The sequence below is a fragment of the Sesamum indicum genome, linkage group LG1 (genome assembly GCF_000512975.1).
Source record: "Sesamum indicum cultivar Zhongzhi No. 13 linkage group LG1, S_indicum_v1.0, whole genome shotgun sequence".
NCBI classification, from domain to species: Eukaryota; Viridiplantae; Streptophyta; class Magnoliopsida; order Lamiales; family Pedaliaceae; genus Sesamum; species Sesamum indicum.
Window position 1 is genome coordinate 16,154,041 of NC_026145.1, and position 17,573 is coordinate 16,171,613.

At 36.6% G+C, this 17,573-nt stretch overlaps 1 protein-coding gene across 1 annotated transcript in view; it reads left to right on the forward strand.

Moving 5' to 3' along the window:
* Positions 1-15,957, forward strand: part of LOC105170195 (DNA-directed RNA polymerase V subunit 1) — a 20,339-nt gene extending 4,382 nt beyond the window's left edge. Inside the window, exons 6-20 of the mRNA XM_020699230.1 lie at positions 1,577-1,759; positions 4,182-4,340; positions 4,429-4,584; positions 5,034-6,761; positions 6,859-7,034; positions 7,816-7,888; positions 7,990-8,114; positions 8,611-8,765; positions 8,929-9,203; positions 10,243-10,416; positions 10,508-10,648; positions 10,729-10,974; positions 11,426-13,194; positions 13,662-13,776; positions 15,277-15,957. Coding sequence (XP_020554889.1) covers positions 1,577-1,759; positions 4,182-4,340; positions 4,429-4,584; positions 5,034-6,761; positions 6,859-7,034; positions 7,816-7,888; positions 7,990-8,114; positions 8,611-8,765; positions 8,929-9,203; positions 10,243-10,416; positions 10,508-10,648; positions 10,729-10,974; positions 11,426-13,194; positions 13,662-13,776; positions 15,277-15,768 — 5,967 coding nt within the window. The 3' untranslated portion in view covers positions 15,769-15,957. The remainder of the gene's footprint in view (positions 1-1,576; positions 1,760-4,181; positions 4,341-4,428; positions 4,585-5,033; positions 6,762-6,858; positions 7,035-7,815; positions 7,889-7,989; positions 8,115-8,610; positions 8,766-8,928; positions 9,204-10,242; positions 10,417-10,507; positions 10,649-10,728; positions 10,975-11,425; positions 13,195-13,661; positions 13,777-15,276) is intronic.

A 17,573-nucleotide genomic window follows, 5' to 3' on the forward strand; every position in this document is an offset into this window, starting at 1 on the left:
TCATGCTGTGAGGTATGTTTTTGTACGGCCTTGTGTTTTAATCCTATCGTAGTACTATCATGCATATAAGCACAACTCGCTATGGTTTTAGTGCAAACAATAATTAGTTATACATTTTTTAGGAAGTTTAAATATCTTTCCCATTATGGGTCCAAGATTATGTTGAGTTAATGGTGTCAAATAAAATAAAAGAATTCTGATGATACAACTGTAGAATATGTTACTGAAAACTACAAAGAGCAGATGGTAGGTAAACTTGGGGCTTCATGAAGCCTATGTGTATGCCCTTAGACTTTACTGTAAATTGTAATCCAGAACTTGGGTAATCTAGGGATAATTTATGATGTACAATTGTGTTATATATGGGTGCAACTAGTCTTCCTAGCCTTTGCCTGCCCTGAAAATATGACAACACATTATTCCCACTGAATCTCATTTACATTTCAATTTTTGTGTAACTGGCAGTCTGTAACTTGAGTAATCTTTATGATAAGAAGAAAATTCTTAGCCATTGTGCATTGTTCATCTTGAAACCATGGACTTATTTCTGCAAATCCCAAAAAATTCATGTTCTATTCAGCACTATATAATCATGACAATTAATGGAGTTTGTGAATCTTGTATGCCCTTCATCTTCTATTCTGAACATAGAGAAGCATTACTAGTGGGTCAGATATCACTTAAATAACTCATAAGCAATGGAAGTAATCACAATAACTGAGCCAGGTAACAGGCCAGTTCTCCACACACTCGTTCTCATTTGATCTAGTCTTCCTTCGTTTACTGTTTTCTTGCCTGGTGATTTTCTTTCTAAAGGGCATGTAAACATCATAATTTGGTCCAACTGTTGCTTTGTTGAAGAATGCATTACTTTTCAGTTTCTAGAATACTTTCGAGATCTCAATGTGAAGATTCATTACGTTCTGAAAATTTGGGTAGTTCAGCTAACTGAAATATTGTAGGCAATTGAAGTTTATCAACTACTTCTAGAACAACCTTGTAGCATGCTTCCGTTTTAACTTTGTAACAGTAGTTGTAATATCTGTGGAGGATATCTATGGTCATCTTAGTTAAGCTTCTGTCTGGTTGACTGTTTTACTATTATGAACATTCAATACCATCAAGTTATTCTGTATGCTTCCGACTGCAGTCACTGCGCTTTTACGATGTTGTTGTAGTCTGCTTCCTAATTTCACTTTGACCACTCTATGCCTTTGATTATGTCTTTCATTTGCTGAGAGTCCTTAAAAAGGCCTGGCTCAATTTCCAAAATTTCAAGTTAAGTTCGTCAAAGAGTGTTTTTCTATTTGGACCCATGACACACTTTCCATACTGATCTTTTTTTTGAACCTAGCAGTTATAGTTTGATGCTTGAATATTGAAGGCCTTCTATTTTTTTGTTAAAGTGAGGCCATAATATGTCATATGTGTTAAATAGGAAGAAAAGAAAGGCTTCTAGATAAAATTAGTCTAAAAGAGGCCACGATATGCTAGCTAAGTGGACAAATTTTAAATTAATCTTGTAGTAAATACAGTTTGCAAAAGCATTTAGATAAAACTATTATTGTGCCTCAAGGGTTTACTCATGCAGGAGACTTCACAAATCTCAATCAATGAAGCCAAGACTTCTGATGGGGCTTACTATTTGGAGTTGAAAGTACCATCAAGATCAAGACTTCAAGAAGGGTTCTGGTATTTCTTGGAAAAATACGGATTTCGTTACGGAGATATGTATTCTCGACCGCTACTTCCTTCTGAGGTTCTGCTTAGCACACTCCTTTATATCACCGTGACACTTAGTGTGCTATGTTTTTAATGAATTCTCCTCTCTGTTTTTTTCGTAATTGCATTTGTAAGCTAGTTATATGGTGTGCAGCTGTCATTTATTAGCTTTTTGATTGTAGAAGTCCCTGTATTTGTGTCCTTGTGAGTTTGGATATCGGTATTATAGCAGACAGAGACCAGCCTTTAAAAGGTCAGGAGCATTAGGCGGTGTATAAGCCCCTGGGTGAACTTTGAAATTTTAATGTTTTTAAAATTGAAAGCAACATTTAGAATTTTAAACAAAAGGAATAGTAGGAAAAATATTTTGAAGTAAATATTGAGTATAAAAGGCATAATATACGATAAGAAGAAACTTAAAGTTGCAGCGCCTGGGATATGTAAACATAATAGTAAAAATTTTTTGTTAATACCAAACCAAGGGAATGTTTTTTAGAAGGATCTATCACAGTATCACATGAGAAATTGTAGTTTTTTCTCATTATTTAACAAAAACAAAAATTTGGTAATACGAAGCAAAAGTAATTAGACAAAAGTAAGAAGTTGTAGGGAGATAACTAGTCTGAAAGAGAATAAATCCTTCTAAATCAACATGAAGCTTGAGAAATGTTATGTGCCAAAAAGTTGGAGAAGAGTAGGACGAAAATTGTAGAAAAGAGTCTCTTTATTAATTATTTCATCTTGATTCTATGAATTTGATTAAGCCTATCCTGAGTTGAAAAAAAATTGTTTCTTTTCCTGGTTCCTTTAAGGCAAGGCCCTAGTGACTCGAGGTGAACTTCTTTTCCACATTCCTTTAGGGCATGGCCCTAGTGACTTGAGGTGGTTTGGGTTGCAAAGGCATACGGCCAAGCTTGGACCGCAAAGTATCCGAGCATGCGCCAAAATGCCTGCAAGCATTGCCTCATGTTGTGAGCATTGCCACATGTTGTGCGCTTTGTGCCATGGGGAAAACGCCCTAGGCGTACCCTGGCTGCCTTTTGAAAAACTGACAGTGTCAAAGACCTAAAGGTTTGAAGGTGATTAGAAGCATCATCACAACATTTTGGAATATAAGCATTCACATTATATTTCTAAGAGAAATCTGTGAAGCGCATGGCTACATAGCCACAACAAGAAGATAGCTGCTGTTATGTTGCAAATTTTGTGTTCTAAACATTTTATACAGTCTTATAGTGTGGGTTTCCTGTTTATGAAAGGAGTACAACTGAAGAAAAGATGTACTTTATTCTCAGTTACAGAAGCAAACAGCTGGTCAAACAACTAAATAAGTTTGAGGTTCACTTGAGTTTGAATTTGTCGTATAGTTCATGAGGACTGGATTTGCTTTTTTTGTTGAGCTTGCGCATTTTAGGACTTTCAGATTGAGGCAGTCTTCTAATATTTTCTTACTCCTAGTTTCCAATCATTTACAACAATGTTCACCGTGGCTCTATGTTGAATACAGTTGCATCTAAAAGTTTAAATTGTTAGGGAAATGATTTTGATACTTGATATCTCTAACATGCCCCCCACATGAGAAAAATATTCTTTTTGTGAAGTCTAGCACATGAGATCCAAGTTAGGACCACTTGTTTGGCTTCGCTTTGATTCCATGTTGAGGGACCACCTTATCTAGAAGTTTAAAATATTGAGAGAAGAAACATTTAGCTTTTGTTGGTTTTGTTTTCATTCTCATTTTTCAATTCCTAGTATTTCCAAGTGAGATTTTTGTTTGTTTCTGAGTTGGGTTTTGTGTGAGAAATGAAAAAAGATTTGGTTTGGTATTTCTGTGATAGATTCTTTCTGGAAAGATGTGATAGAATGAAAATATGATTGGATTAAGATGTTTTGCTTTGCGATAGTTTTCTTGTTTTTAATGAAAAAATGTGAGAATGAAAATATGATTAGATTAAGATGCTTTGCTATGGTTTTATTATACAAAAGAATGTGATTGGACAAAAATGTGTCTGGATTAGGATGTTTTTACACGACTTCTTCTGTACTAGAACACATGATAGGTTGTGATAGTATTTTTGGACATAAAGATGTGATATAACAGATTTGTTGGAATTTATGGTCCTATACCACGGCAAATGGCCAACAAAAAACATGATCTTACAATCTGAAATACTATAGAAATTGGTAGTTGGCCTTTGAAATGAGGCCAAACAAGGTTTAATATTTCATCTCTAACAGTCTAATGTGGTTTTGCACTTACAAATACATGTAAAATGAGATCACCCTCCACTTATATTCTTTGGCTTGCAATATTGTCTACTACAATCTTTTTCTTTCCCTTTGAATGAAATTGTTCAGATGTGTGCCATGTTATCTGTTACTTTTTAGATATGGAAAATCCTTAAGCAGCAGCATTGCGAAGCTAATCCTTTTTGTTGCCTTTTCTTGTCACAAAAAAGGTGATGGCAATATTGAGAAAAATCCCCCAGGAGACCAAAAGAAAGCTTTCCGCTAAAGGTTACTTCCCTCAAGATGGATATATCCTCCAGCACTTACCAGTTCCTCCAAACTGTTTGTCCGTGCCTGATATTTCTGATGGAATCAGTACAATGTCTACGGTTAGACATTTTCATCAGATTTAGTTCCCTTCTCGAACCCTTTTGTCTTATCAATATGCTCTCTCATTGTCATCTTATTGATATACAGGATTATTCTATAACATTGCTTAAGAAGGTGTTGAGACAAGTAGAAATCATAAAAAATTCAAGGTCTGGGAAGCCAAATTTCGAATCTCACGAGATTGAAGCTAATGATTTACAAGCAGCTGTGGCACAGTATCTTCAATTTAGGGGCACCGGCAAGGTACTTCTTTCTTTTGTATGCTTTTTTTGTTTCCCATGGAAGATTCAGGAGCTTACTCTTTTCTTTTGTCGTCTAGGCTGTGTCTTTGTATGATTAGCACCCTTTATATATTTGTAAGATTTTTATCTCTGGTTAGATTTATGTAGTTACTGCATGATGCACAACATCACGATGAATGACCTGGTGACTTGTGGCTTTTTGTTTGGTTCACTTCCTTGCTCTTTTTAGCTTGTTCTTTTTTCGGGCTTCTGTATCTTGACTGAGTTCTTGTGTTTTCTGAGAGGTTGCTCATGTGACTCTACTTGTGATGAGAAACAGACCAACCTTGTGCCTACTATTCTGTCCTTTGATGATTATATGGTTATGTCTTGGTTGATGTAACTGTTATCCAGACGATGATATTTTGCTGTGTGTCTATGTTGCACATCAATTCTGACTGACTTCATTAGGCATCTCGTGATGTGGATACTCGCTTTGGGGTCAATAAAGAAATAAATGCATCCTCTACCAAAGCCTGGCTGGAGAAGATGAAAACTCTATTTATAAGGAAGGGGTCTGGATTTTCTTCACGCAGCGTGATAACAGGCGATCCCTTTAAAGGAGTATCTGAGATTGGCTTGCCATTTGAAATAGCCCAAAAGATTACATTTGAGGAACGCGTAAATCAGCACAACATGCAGTTTTTACAGAAGCTAGTGGATGAAAAGCTCTGCTTGACGTACAGGGATGGGCTGTCCACATATTCACTGAGGGAAGGTTCAAAAGGCCATACATTTCTGAGGCCCGGTCAGGTTGTGCATCGAAGGATAATGGATGGGGATATTGTGTTCATCAATAGACCACCAACTACACACAAACATTCCCTACAAGCCTTGTCAGTATACGTTCATGACGATCATACAGTTAAGATCAATCCCCTTATTTGTGGGCCGCTTAGTGCTGATTTTGATGGGGATTGTATCCATTTGTTCTATCCACAGTCTCTTGAAGCTAAAGCAGAGGTTGTGGAGCTTTTCTCAGTGGAGAAACAACTACTTAGCTCCCATACTGGGAACTTTAACTTGCAGCTGGCAACTGACTCTCTTCTGTCACTCAAAATCCTTCTCAGAAATTATTTCTTGAACAGAGCAGCAGCACAGCAACTGGCTATGTTTGTGCCCAGCGTGCTGCCCAAACCTGCAGTGGTGAAGTCTGACAGTGGCCCTCTTTGGACTGCGTCGCAGATCTTGCAGACAACTTTACCTTCTTCCTTTGATTGTTCTGGGGAGAGACATATAATTTCCAAAAGTGAGATACTAAGCCTAGAATTTAACAGGGATGTGATGGCATCCATTCTCAATGACATAGTCACCTCGCTTTTCTTCTTGAAGGGCCCAAAGGAGGTTTTGAGGTTCTTTAATTCTATACAACCTTTATTGATGGAAAGTCTTTACTCCGAAGGCTTCAGTGTTAGTTTGAGAGATTTCTTTCTACCCCGGGATGTTTTGGAGAGCATCCAAGAAAATATTCAGAAGATTTCTCCATTGCTGTATCATTTGCGTGCTTCGTATAGTGAATCGATTGATTTGCAGTTGGACACTTACTTGCGCAGTATGAAAATTCCGGTTACTAATTTTGTGCTTAAGTCTTCTGCAATTGGCCACCTAATAGATTCAAAAAGTGAATCGGCACTGAGCAAAGTGGTTCAGCAAATTGGTTTCCTGGGGGTGCAAATATCGGACAAGGGGAAGTTCTATTCTGAGATGTTGGTCAAGGACATGTCATCTCTCTTCCAAAAGAAGTACCCTTCTTGTGATGATTATCCCACTGAAGAATTTGGCTTGGTTGGTAGACCTCTCTTTCGAGGACTGGACCCATATCAGGAAATGGTTCATTCAATCTCAAGCAGAGAAGTAATTGTCCGCTCAACCCGAGGATTAACTGAACCTGGGACATTATTCAAAAATTTGATGGCCATCCTTAGAGATGTTGTGATATGTTATGACGGTACTGTGAGAAATATGTGCAGCAATTCAATCATCCAATTTGAATATGGAGTTAGTAGTGCCAATATTGCGAGTGAGTTTTGTGCTGGTGATCCTGTTGGAGTCTTAGCTGCAACTGCCATGTCCAATCCTGCATACAAGGCTGTGCTGGATTCTTCTCCAAGTAGCAACTCGTCCTGGGAAATGATGAAGGTAATTAACATTTGTGATAAAGTGTTTTACTTCCTACATGTCTTATGCTCCTTTTGACCAAAATTCCTTATAAAGCTACCTTTCTTTTTGAACTCAGGAGATACTGCTTTGTGGAGTCAGCTTTAAAAATGATATTTCTGACCGCCGGGTAATTTTGTACCTGAATAGTTGTGATTGTGGCAGAAAGCATTGCCAAGAGACTGCTGCACTCATAGTCAAGAATCAGTTGAAGAAAGTCAGTCTGAAGGATACAGCAATTGAATTCCTCATTGAGTATGTCCCTCCCTCTCCTTGTTTATAATTTTCTGAAGTAATAGCACAACCTAACATCATCAGTATCTGCTTTGTGATTTTATTAACATTTTTCTTCAGAATTCTCTCATACCGGTTAATTGGCTTCGACCTCTTTGTTGATGTCAGTTTAATCCATTTCCGACATGCGGCTCCTATCCTGGCAGTTGCACCAACATTCTGTTCTCTGGTTACTTTCATGAAGATGCATAGTTCTAGAACTTGGTGAAGGGGATGGGTCTGGGAAAAATGAGTATACTGGTCATTTCCTTACCATGTAAAACATTGTTACAGAAGTTATTCTTTACATCTCCAAAATATGGTTGCTCATGCTGTAACAGAGTTTGTTTGTATCATCTTGTTGCATATATATATATATATATGTTAACTTATCGCAGGGCAAATTCCTCTTTTTTTCCTTAATTTGTTCCAAATTTGCTTTTCCATAAAATTATTTACAATTGAAAGAAATGAACATTTCAACTGAGTACATGAACTCTGGGCTGATTAGGTTGTTAGGTTCATTAAGGGGCTTAGGTGAAGAGAAATTAAGTAACAGATTCTTCCATGTTTAAATTGCATCATATCCAGATGGAGTTGATTTTCACACTTATTTTTTGGCCTTACAGGCCATATACTCAATGCAATGTTCCTCGTATATTGATCTTTTTCAATAGTGGCTCCAAACACAGTACTACGCCTTTTGAGAAGAGATTCTAATAGGTACATGACATAAATTGATTTTCTTGCTTTCTTGTTACAGATATAGATCTCAAATGGCACATGACAGTACTGAGATTGATCCTGGCCTTGTTGGCCATATCCACCTGAACAAGGTTGTTTGCATTTTCTTGAAGATATTTATTTTTTGTAAAGCATCTGCTGTCTTAACTCTGTGGCTGATCTTTTGCATGCTGGTTTCTGGTTGATTGAGCAGACGCAGCTGATACAATCAAATATTAGCATGCATGGTATTCTTGAACAATGTCAAGAGACAATCAGTCGGCATCAGAAGAAGAAAAAAGTTGGAAACCTGTTCAAAAAAATTGATTTATCGTTTAGGTAATTTAATATTGAAGGTTTAAATCATTGTTTAGTTCATCCTCTGCAATTTGATGTGTGAACCAAATGAACCCCTTAAAAATATCAGTATGGCCTATTAGCGCAAAGATGCGGTTGAAGTCCTACTCTATGATTCAGAAAAGGGTTAACCTTGATCAGAATTTCCTGTCTTTGCATAGTTCAGTAATTTCTGTAAGTGTAATATGGATGTTTTATTCCCCATATTTATAATAACAATTATTGCCTTGTGCAAAGGATGGACGAAACATAATGCATATTTGAAACTAAGATGTAGGTTCTTGAATTACTTAAAACTTAAATATAGTAATGATTGCTCATATATTAGAAAAGATATGAACTTGAATGTTTAGCAAGTATCTACAATGTAAATATTTGTTGAAGAATCATTTTAATTTTTTTATTAATTAAATTCAAACTATCTTGTTCGGTTGGCTAAAACAAAATCATTTCCATTCTTATGCAATACACTTTGCAGTGATTGTTGTTCCTTTTGCCAATCTTCGAAAAGCAAATGGACTGATCTTCCATGCATCCAGTTCTCTTGGCAAGCACGTGGCGACCTTTTAGAGAGGGCTTCTGATATTCTTGCTGATACAGTTTGCCCAGTCCTGTTACAGACAATCATTAAAGGTGTCACAGACAGTTGCTTGCTTATGCTTCAGAACACTTTTACTGTTTCCTATTTGCTATTTAATTTAAATTAATATAATGTATTTATGAAGGATACTACTGTGGATTCTCTGCTCTGAGACTAAATGTAATCATGTGAAGCATATGTCATAACATTGTACAGGTGATCCTAGAGTTTCAACAGCGAATATAATTTGGATAAGTCCCGACACAGCAACCTGGATCAGGAGCCCATGCAAGAGCCCAAAGGGTGAATTGGCTCTAGATATTATCCTTGAGAAAGAAGCTGTTAGAAAGAGTGGAGATGCATGGAGGGTAGTGATGGATTCTTGCCTTCCAGTAATCCATTTGATTGATACACGACGTTCTATCCCGTATGCTATAAAACAAGTACAAGAACTGCTGGGTATTTCTTGTGCATTTGAGCAGGCTGTTCAGGTATCATCCATCCATAGCTAATATAATATATAGTAACTGCTTTTTAGTGCTGGCAATTTGTTTAGACCTCACCCCCCCGGGCATTTTCTTTACACATTGTGTTGATCTCACACACTGATCAGCATATTTTAGCAAGCATTCTCATTTTTAATATGGGTGTTTGCTTGTGTTGTTTTGGACATCAAAGCAGAAATTATTTGTACAACTTATCTGGTTTTTGTGTTACTCTTTCAAATTATCTTGTTCTCATTAATATAGCTGTGCCTGTACATAGTACCTTCTGATTTTGTTCTTAAAAGACATTACTCATAACAGCTGTACTTTGCAGTGCCATGCAGTTAGTCATGGGAACATGTGAAGAAATGAGTTGAGCAAGTTAACATGTTGAAATAGAAATTTTTATCTTCTGATATGAAGTTCATGTGAAATATTCTAGATTTTACAATTGCTGGTTTATTATATTTACTACTAATGTGGCTGCTCTTTCCTAGAGCAAGGACTAGGTATTCTTAGTTCTGTGTAGCATCTCTCTGTTGGTTTCCTCTGTGCGCTGCATATATCTTAGTCTATGCTTTTAATTGGGATTAACAGTTAGCAAGGTCTTCTAATATTTTTACTCTCTTCCTGTCCAGCTATTGTTTAACTAGGTTTTTCCACTGTTTGTTTTGGTAGTAAATAATGAAGAGGAAATAATCATTTTAGAGACGCCTATTTGAGGCAAGAGGGAAGACTTATATCTACTCAGAACTAGGGAAAACATATTGCTTGATGAAATTAAACAAGTGGACTCCAAGGCTGCTACTCTTGTCTTATTCCATGTGTTTGTTGTGGAAAGACAATTCTATGTGAAACTGTGTTCTTCCTTGAATGTTCTTCTTTTGAATGGTAATTTCATGTTTCAATTGTAACCCCTGTGAGAAACTTGGCTTTAGTTACTTAATACATGTAACAGTATTTCTTGTTAGTCATGTAATTCTATTAATTACTCTTTTTTCCCTCAAATATTGGCAATGTACTAACCTTTTGTACTGTTATGTAGCGTTTGTCTACATCAGTGACAATGGTAACAAAAGGTGTGCTCAAAGATCATCTCCTTCTGTTGGGTAATAGCATGACATGTGCTGGAACTTTGATTGGTTTTAATGCTGGTGGTATCAAAGCTTTGTCTAAATCACTTAGTGTTCAAGTACCATTCATGAATGCGACATTATTTGTAAGTAGCTTTACTCATTCCATGTTCTGTTACTATGTATTGGGTGTCATTTTGTCCTTAGTTAAAAGGAATTTCTTTTCCTATTCTGCAGACCCCTAGAAAATGCTTTGAAAGAGCTGCTGAAAAGTGCCATGTCGACAATTTGTCAAGCATAGTGGGTTCTTGTGCCTGGGGCAAACATGTATCAGTAGGTACTGGGTCGCCATTTGAGATTCTCTGGGACACTAGAAAGGTATTGGTTGCTGCAACTCTTCTATCGACCCTTCTTCTGATAAATATACCAGGAGACTCATATTTTTGTTATTTTCTTAGGCTGAGTTGAGCCCAGATAAGGAAATTGATGTCTACAATTTCCTTCATCTGGTGAATAGCAGCTCGAAGCCAGAAGATATGGCCACTAGTTGCCTGGGTGCAGAAATTGAAGATCTAGACCAGGAAGATGATTTTATGGAATATGACCCGTCTCCTGTGCGAGATCCTGGTCTAGATAAGCCCACTTTTGAAGATGGAATTGAATATAGGCTCAATGGAGATGATAATGACGGCTTATCTAAGGAGGTAAATAAATTCTTCTTGAAGTTAAGTTTATATATGGTGTCTCATGTTTAGCTATAGTGTATGAACAGAAGTCGAGCAGGATGATACGCATTCCTCAAACGCTTATGCTTATTATCATTTCCAGCATGGTAGCAGAGCTTACTACTCAGATCTGTTTTGCTTTTACATGCAGATTATGGTTTCATTATATTCATTCTATGCATACTTTTGATTTAACCTTTTGCATCTTATGTTCTTATGATTTGATTTTGATATGATTTGATTGGAAATATTTGCTTGGCTAATTATTTGTATGACTGTAAATGTATCATCTATATCATGATGATTGTAATTCAAAAGGATTGCAAGTGTTTTGGGCATTTTTCTCATATATTAAGCTGAGTGGCCAACCACCACATAAATTTACTCATCCTGCATTGGTAATTAAATTTATACTGACTGTTGTATACAGGACGCCAAGGAGCCTGAGGGTAGCTGGTCGTCCTGGACTAAGAAGGTTGACTTCGAAGAAAATGATTGGACAAAGAAGGCTGGACAAAGCACTTGGGAGAAAAATGTTAATACTGAGGAAAATGACTGGACGAAAAAGCCTGAGCAAAGCACTTGGGGTAAAAAGGTTAATTCTGAGGAAAATGATTGGAATAAAAAGGTTAATTCTGAGGAAAATGATTGGAATAAAAAGCCTGAGCAAAGCACTTGGGGTAAAAAGGTTAATTCTGAGGAAAATGATTGGACAGAAAAGCCCGAGCAAAGCACTTGGGGTAAAAAGGTTAATTCTGAGGAAAATGATTGGACTAATAAGCCTGAGGAAAGCACTTGGGGTAAACAGGTTGCTTCTGAGGAAAATGACTGGAAAAAAATGGGTGAACAAAGTGCTTGGGCTGAAGAAGCTCAAAATGGCTCGGCTTGGGGGAAAAAGGTGGATTCTGATGTTGGAAGAGGTTGGGCAAAGAAAGATGAGGAGAACAAGTGGGACAGATCAGGTTCAAGTGAACGTCGTGGTCAGTCCAGTCACAGTAGGGATTCCAACAAAGGGGGTTGGGGAAAGGCCAGTACACCTAAGACTAATAATCAGTCTAGTTGGGGCAGAGATACTACCCAGGCAGAATATGTCTCTGCAGAATCTCAAGAAGATGGCTCGTGGTCATCAGCTTCTGTTGCTCGGAGAGAGACAGCTCTGGATGTATCATCTGAGCCTGCTGGTTGGAACAAATTGGGATCTGGTACAAGCTCTCTTGAGGTGTTAGACGATCCCTGGGGGGCTAAAGTGGCTAATCAAGCAACCCACTCAAAGCCTTCAAATGCTTGGGGCTCTTCAAAAGATGTGGGTAAGTTCGATTCAGAGCCTGCCACAGAGCAAAAGAAAGAGTCTCCATCCAATAATTGGAGTTCCAGTCAGAAACAATTGAATGACTCCACAGTTGATAAGGTTTGGGGTTCTCCACATGTTAATACTCCCAGTGAAAAAGATATGCAGTCTCAGTGGGGGAAGAAAGGTTCTTGGGAAGCTAAAGTGGCTGATCAAGCAATCCATTCAAAGCCTTCTAATACTTGGGGAGCGTCAGATGACTGGGGTAAGCTCGGTTCGCAGTCTCCCACTGGAAAAAAGAAAGAGTCTCCATTCAATAATTGGGGTTCCAGTCAGGAACAACCAAATGACTCCGTAGCTGTTCAGGGTTGGGGTTCTACAAAAGTAGACACATCTGCTGAGAAAGATGTGCTGTCACAGTTGGAAAAGGAAAATCCCTGGGATAAAGTAGGTGATCAAGCAACCGAGTCAAAGCCTTCTAATGCATGGGGTTCTTCAGCTGACTGGGGTAAGGCTGATTCACAGTCTCCCTCAGGACAAAAGCAAGAGTCTTCTTTCAATAATTGGAGTTCCAGGCAGAAACAATCAAATGAGACCACTGTTGGTCAGGGTTGGGGTTCCCCAAAGGTTGATAATTCCAGTGAGAAAGATGTGCGGCCTCAGTGGGGTCGCGGCAAGGGTCGGGGATGGGGTCGTGGTGGACGCTCCAGAGAAAGTTCACAAGGTAGGGGCTTCACTAATGATGGAGAATGGAAGAACAAGAAACCTCGTGCTGTTGATGATCCCAATGCACCGGCCCTTTTCAGTGTAACAAGGCAGCGTTTGGACTCATTTACAGTTGAAGAACAAGATGCTCTTTCAGAGATTGAACCAATTATGAAGAACATCAGAAAAATAATGAATCAGACGGGGTAAATTCTTTATTTATCTCTAAGCTTGAAATTGCATCATATCTATTTCCAATTTACTAGGGTACAGAATGCTGAATATCTAGACTGAGTAATATTGTCACAACTGCAGAATTCGAAAACTCCTTCATCTTAGTAATGCTAGTACTGTTTAATCCAGGATGTTTGAAATGCTTAATGTGGACTATGTGTTGGGTGGGATTCAGCAGGCATAAAAAAAGCGTCTGTTTTTATGCATATGTGAAAGTCTTATCTCCCTCAAATCTCATGTAGTTTTGGAAATTGGTTTTCTGATCTTAAGAACTAAGTAGGTAAATTCTACAGAACTTTCTTCTTTCATCTTCTGCTTGTGGGAAGGATAAAGAAAAGTTTAGGAAGATAGTTTCCTATGCTGACTAGTTTTTTTGCTAGAATGTGGAGTTTCCTTCTAGTCACACAAAGTATTTCGCTTAACTGTCTCATGTCTGAAGGTACAATGATGGTGATCCTTTATCTACGGATGATCAGACATACATTATCGATAATGTGTTCAGTTATCATCCTGACAAGGCGTTAAAGATGGGAGCTGGAATAGATTATATCATGGTATGGATACTTAATTTGCATTAAACTCACTGGCATTATCATATTTTTGGTGCCATTTCTCAGCTTCTGTGTAAATTGAACTCTCATGTTTTCTGCTGTATTTCCATTTCTTCTGAAAACATTTTACTTGTAATTTCTTAAATTTAAGAATCATTATAAAGAAACTACACTTCTGTTTGAGCATCCCAAATCGATAACTTGAACTTCGACCTGATCTTTTTCACTCATAATTTTCATAATATGGCTTGTTTGCATTAGCATTTAAATGAATGCTAAGAATTTTATTCAATAAATGAATCGCCAGTTGCACTATTGATGCGTTATATTGTTCATACTTTGTGAGGCTGACAGTTTTCTATAACTCACACATACCATAGTTTCATGTTCAGGTATATTAGTTCATGCACCCTCCACAGTTGTGTTTAACCATGGATCAAAAAGGTTTTCATCGTTGTGTTCTTCATTTAACAATCCTTCTTATCATTAACTGGTCAGAGGAGGAACAAGACCTATCGTTTTGCAATTTTCCTGACTGCATCTAAACTACCGTATACGATAGTAAGCCTGCATTTTACGGCCATGAGTCGCAAGTTATTAGAGACCTTTATAATTCCCAGACATATTAGGATTTTGATCTCTGTGCTAGTGCACAACTGCTTCTCACAAAACATAATTTGAATCATATTGGTAGAAGCATTATCATAGTCACTCAACAGAATACACTGCAGGTTTTTATTTGCTCTGGTTACTGAACATTAGATGAAATTCTCCTGCTTGGTGCTTTCTAGATGAAATAATGCAAGCTTTACTTCAGATGGCTATAAGATCACTTATGCTGGAATAATGCCGTTTAATTGTGCTGAGATTTACCTGGCTGTTTGAATAGATTTCAGTAAACCTTTTATGCGTTTCTTATCCCATTTGGCCGATTTCAATTTCCAAAATTACCGAGTCTCTCTAATCCTTGAAATAAGGGATCATCACACTGGCCTCTCTTGTAGTTTAGTGTAATTACATGTCGAGCCCTGTGGTTTGGAGAATTACATGTTGGTGTTTGTTTCCCTCTCAACAAATAGATTCATCCGTTACTCAAAAGTCATAGAATTTGCTCATTTTCTCGAAAAGAATTGAATCAAAATCCATATTTAGCCCAATTGACTTATTGTAGGTCAATTTTATTTTTTTTTGTAACCAAGCTCACGAAATATTTGTTAGACCTATGAAAGTCTATTGGGGTAAGTATGGATATTCATTGAACTTTTCTGCTATCAGCAGATTCCATGAAGTTTACTAACAGATGGATGTATTTGTTGGACGGAAAGAAACATCACGGGTATTAGGTGTAATTTTTCAAACTTTAAGGAATCTATTAAAATTACACCAACCATAGAGAAAGGCGGTGTAATCATCCCTTAAAATAAAGTTAACTTTGGCATTTACCTTTCTAATTTTCTTTTCTCGGATGCTTGTTTTAAGCTGACTTTGGGGCTCATGTCACAGGTCAGCAGACATGGAGAGTTCCAGGACAGTAGGTGCTTCTATGCTGTTTCTGTTGATGGCAGCAAAGCAGATTTCTCCTACCGTAAATGTCTGGAGAACTTCATCAAGGGAAAGTATCCTGACAAGGCCGAAGCTTTTATTACTAAATACTTCAAAAAGTCACAACCTCGTGCTGGCTGGAACCGGGATCGGCCTCCTCGAAGTGAAGCTGGAACCCCCAGCTGGAATAGGGACTCCACTCCTGCTCCAGACGAAGCTGGAACGCCATTGTGGAACAGGGTTCAAACTCCAGTCCCAGACACTCCCGGCTGGAATAGGGACTCCACTCCTGCTCCAGACGAAGCTGGAACCCCAATGTGGAACAGGGTTCAAACTCCTGTCCCAGACGATACTGGTACTCCTGGTTGGAACAAAGATGAGAGTCCTGTTGCTGATGAAGCCAAAGCTCAGACTCCTGCTGCCGAAGAAGCCAAAGCTCAGTCTCCTGCCTAAACATAAATTATTAGCAAGTAAAAGGAACAGCTGATTTTTTTCCATTTTAGTTGCTGTTCTGGTGTTTATTTTGGCTGGGGCTGTAGTTATAGTTCCTACTTTCAAGTAGTGGATGATGATGTACAGTGGCTTTAAGCATTGGGTGGAACCTTTAGGGACTGGATTATGTATGAAAAAATTGTTCTAATTTTTTGGGCTGCGAAATCTTGTTATGTTTTCTTTTTCAAGCACTTGATGTACAGATTTATGATTTACTAACGTGTTTGAAAAGTCAGAAATATGTTGTATTCATCTGTTCCTTTCCATGGTTTAACTGATTTTAAAAAAATAACAAATAAAAGTGAAAAAATAAATTCATCAATTTCACAGGCGAAAAGTCCTCAGTTATTATATTACATATATTCACTCCAAAAAGTTCAACTTTTAAATTTTCTACCAAATTGTACTTTAGTTTATTTTTTTTGGGCCGCAAATCCATTTTAATAAAATAAAGCTCCTCAATATCTTATATTTATATATTAAAGTTGGCTATTTTTGTACTCACATTAGTGCTGAGAATTAAAATATTTGAAGTAATTAATATGTAGAAAAAAGTTAATATATATATATATATTCTATATTATTAAAAGAAAATTTTTTGTCGTATCAATTTTTAAATATTCTAGTTTATCTTTTATTTCATTTTTCCCCTTTAAAATATTTTGGTCAAATTAGTAGTTTCAATATGTTTTTTATAATCTCATAATTATATTTATTCTTTTCTTAATTACTCATTACTCCATATTTTTCTCACCTTACTTCTTCATATTTATTACAATTCATCATTATAATTTTTCTTTCACAAATTATATGTTCGTAAAAATTACATGCCACGATAATTAGTATTTAAAAATAAAATTTGAAAGGTTGGGGTGGTTGGTTGGTGGGGGGGCCTAAACTAAATCCATCACTAACAACAACAATAATAGTACTTAGTAACAACACTGGTCGTAGCAGTAATGAATTGCATAATTGTCATATAACTGATCAGGTATTCTTCTTATTGCGATAAATGCAAAAAAAAGTCCCTATATTTTAGTGAAAATGCAGAAAACCCTCAATTAATATGAAAATGTTCTAAAAGCTCCTTCGTAATTAGTATGAACCAATAATTCTTATTATTTCATAATTTATTTACTGTATTTTATTTTTTATATATCATATATTTACAAACATAAAACATAACTGTTTGAAAGATTTATACAAAATTTGGGTTATCAATCTATAAATATTGAGATTTAGTGGTTATTAATTATCCATATCCAACGGTTCTCATTTATCTAACAAAAATTAATGATCATTAAAAATAATAAAATAAATGGCAAAAAAAGGCATAATGATTCATTCACCTACAAAATTGTAAGCAAACTTTTATTTACCAAAAGAGGGAATTTACGTTATTTTAATATCATAAAAAATCTTTCGTATTTTTATCAAAATACTGGGAGGTCTCATGCATATAACCGTTCTTATTCTTTCCTTATTTTAGCTCTTATTTATAAATTTATGCATGTCTTGATGACTTGGAACTTTTAATATATATTTCTTACCCAAACTTGCTCTAGATATGGACAAGCTCGAAAAAAAAAATATTGAGTTTAGGGTTAAGTATTTTAAGTTATAATCCTCTTATAACTTTTACGACATTTCTATTTAAATATATTGAATAGATAATTAATTAAAATAAAATTCTTATTAATTAATAATTAATAATTATCCTGTATTTGAATAAGTTTATGTTATGCTTTCTAAATGAACACCTATTC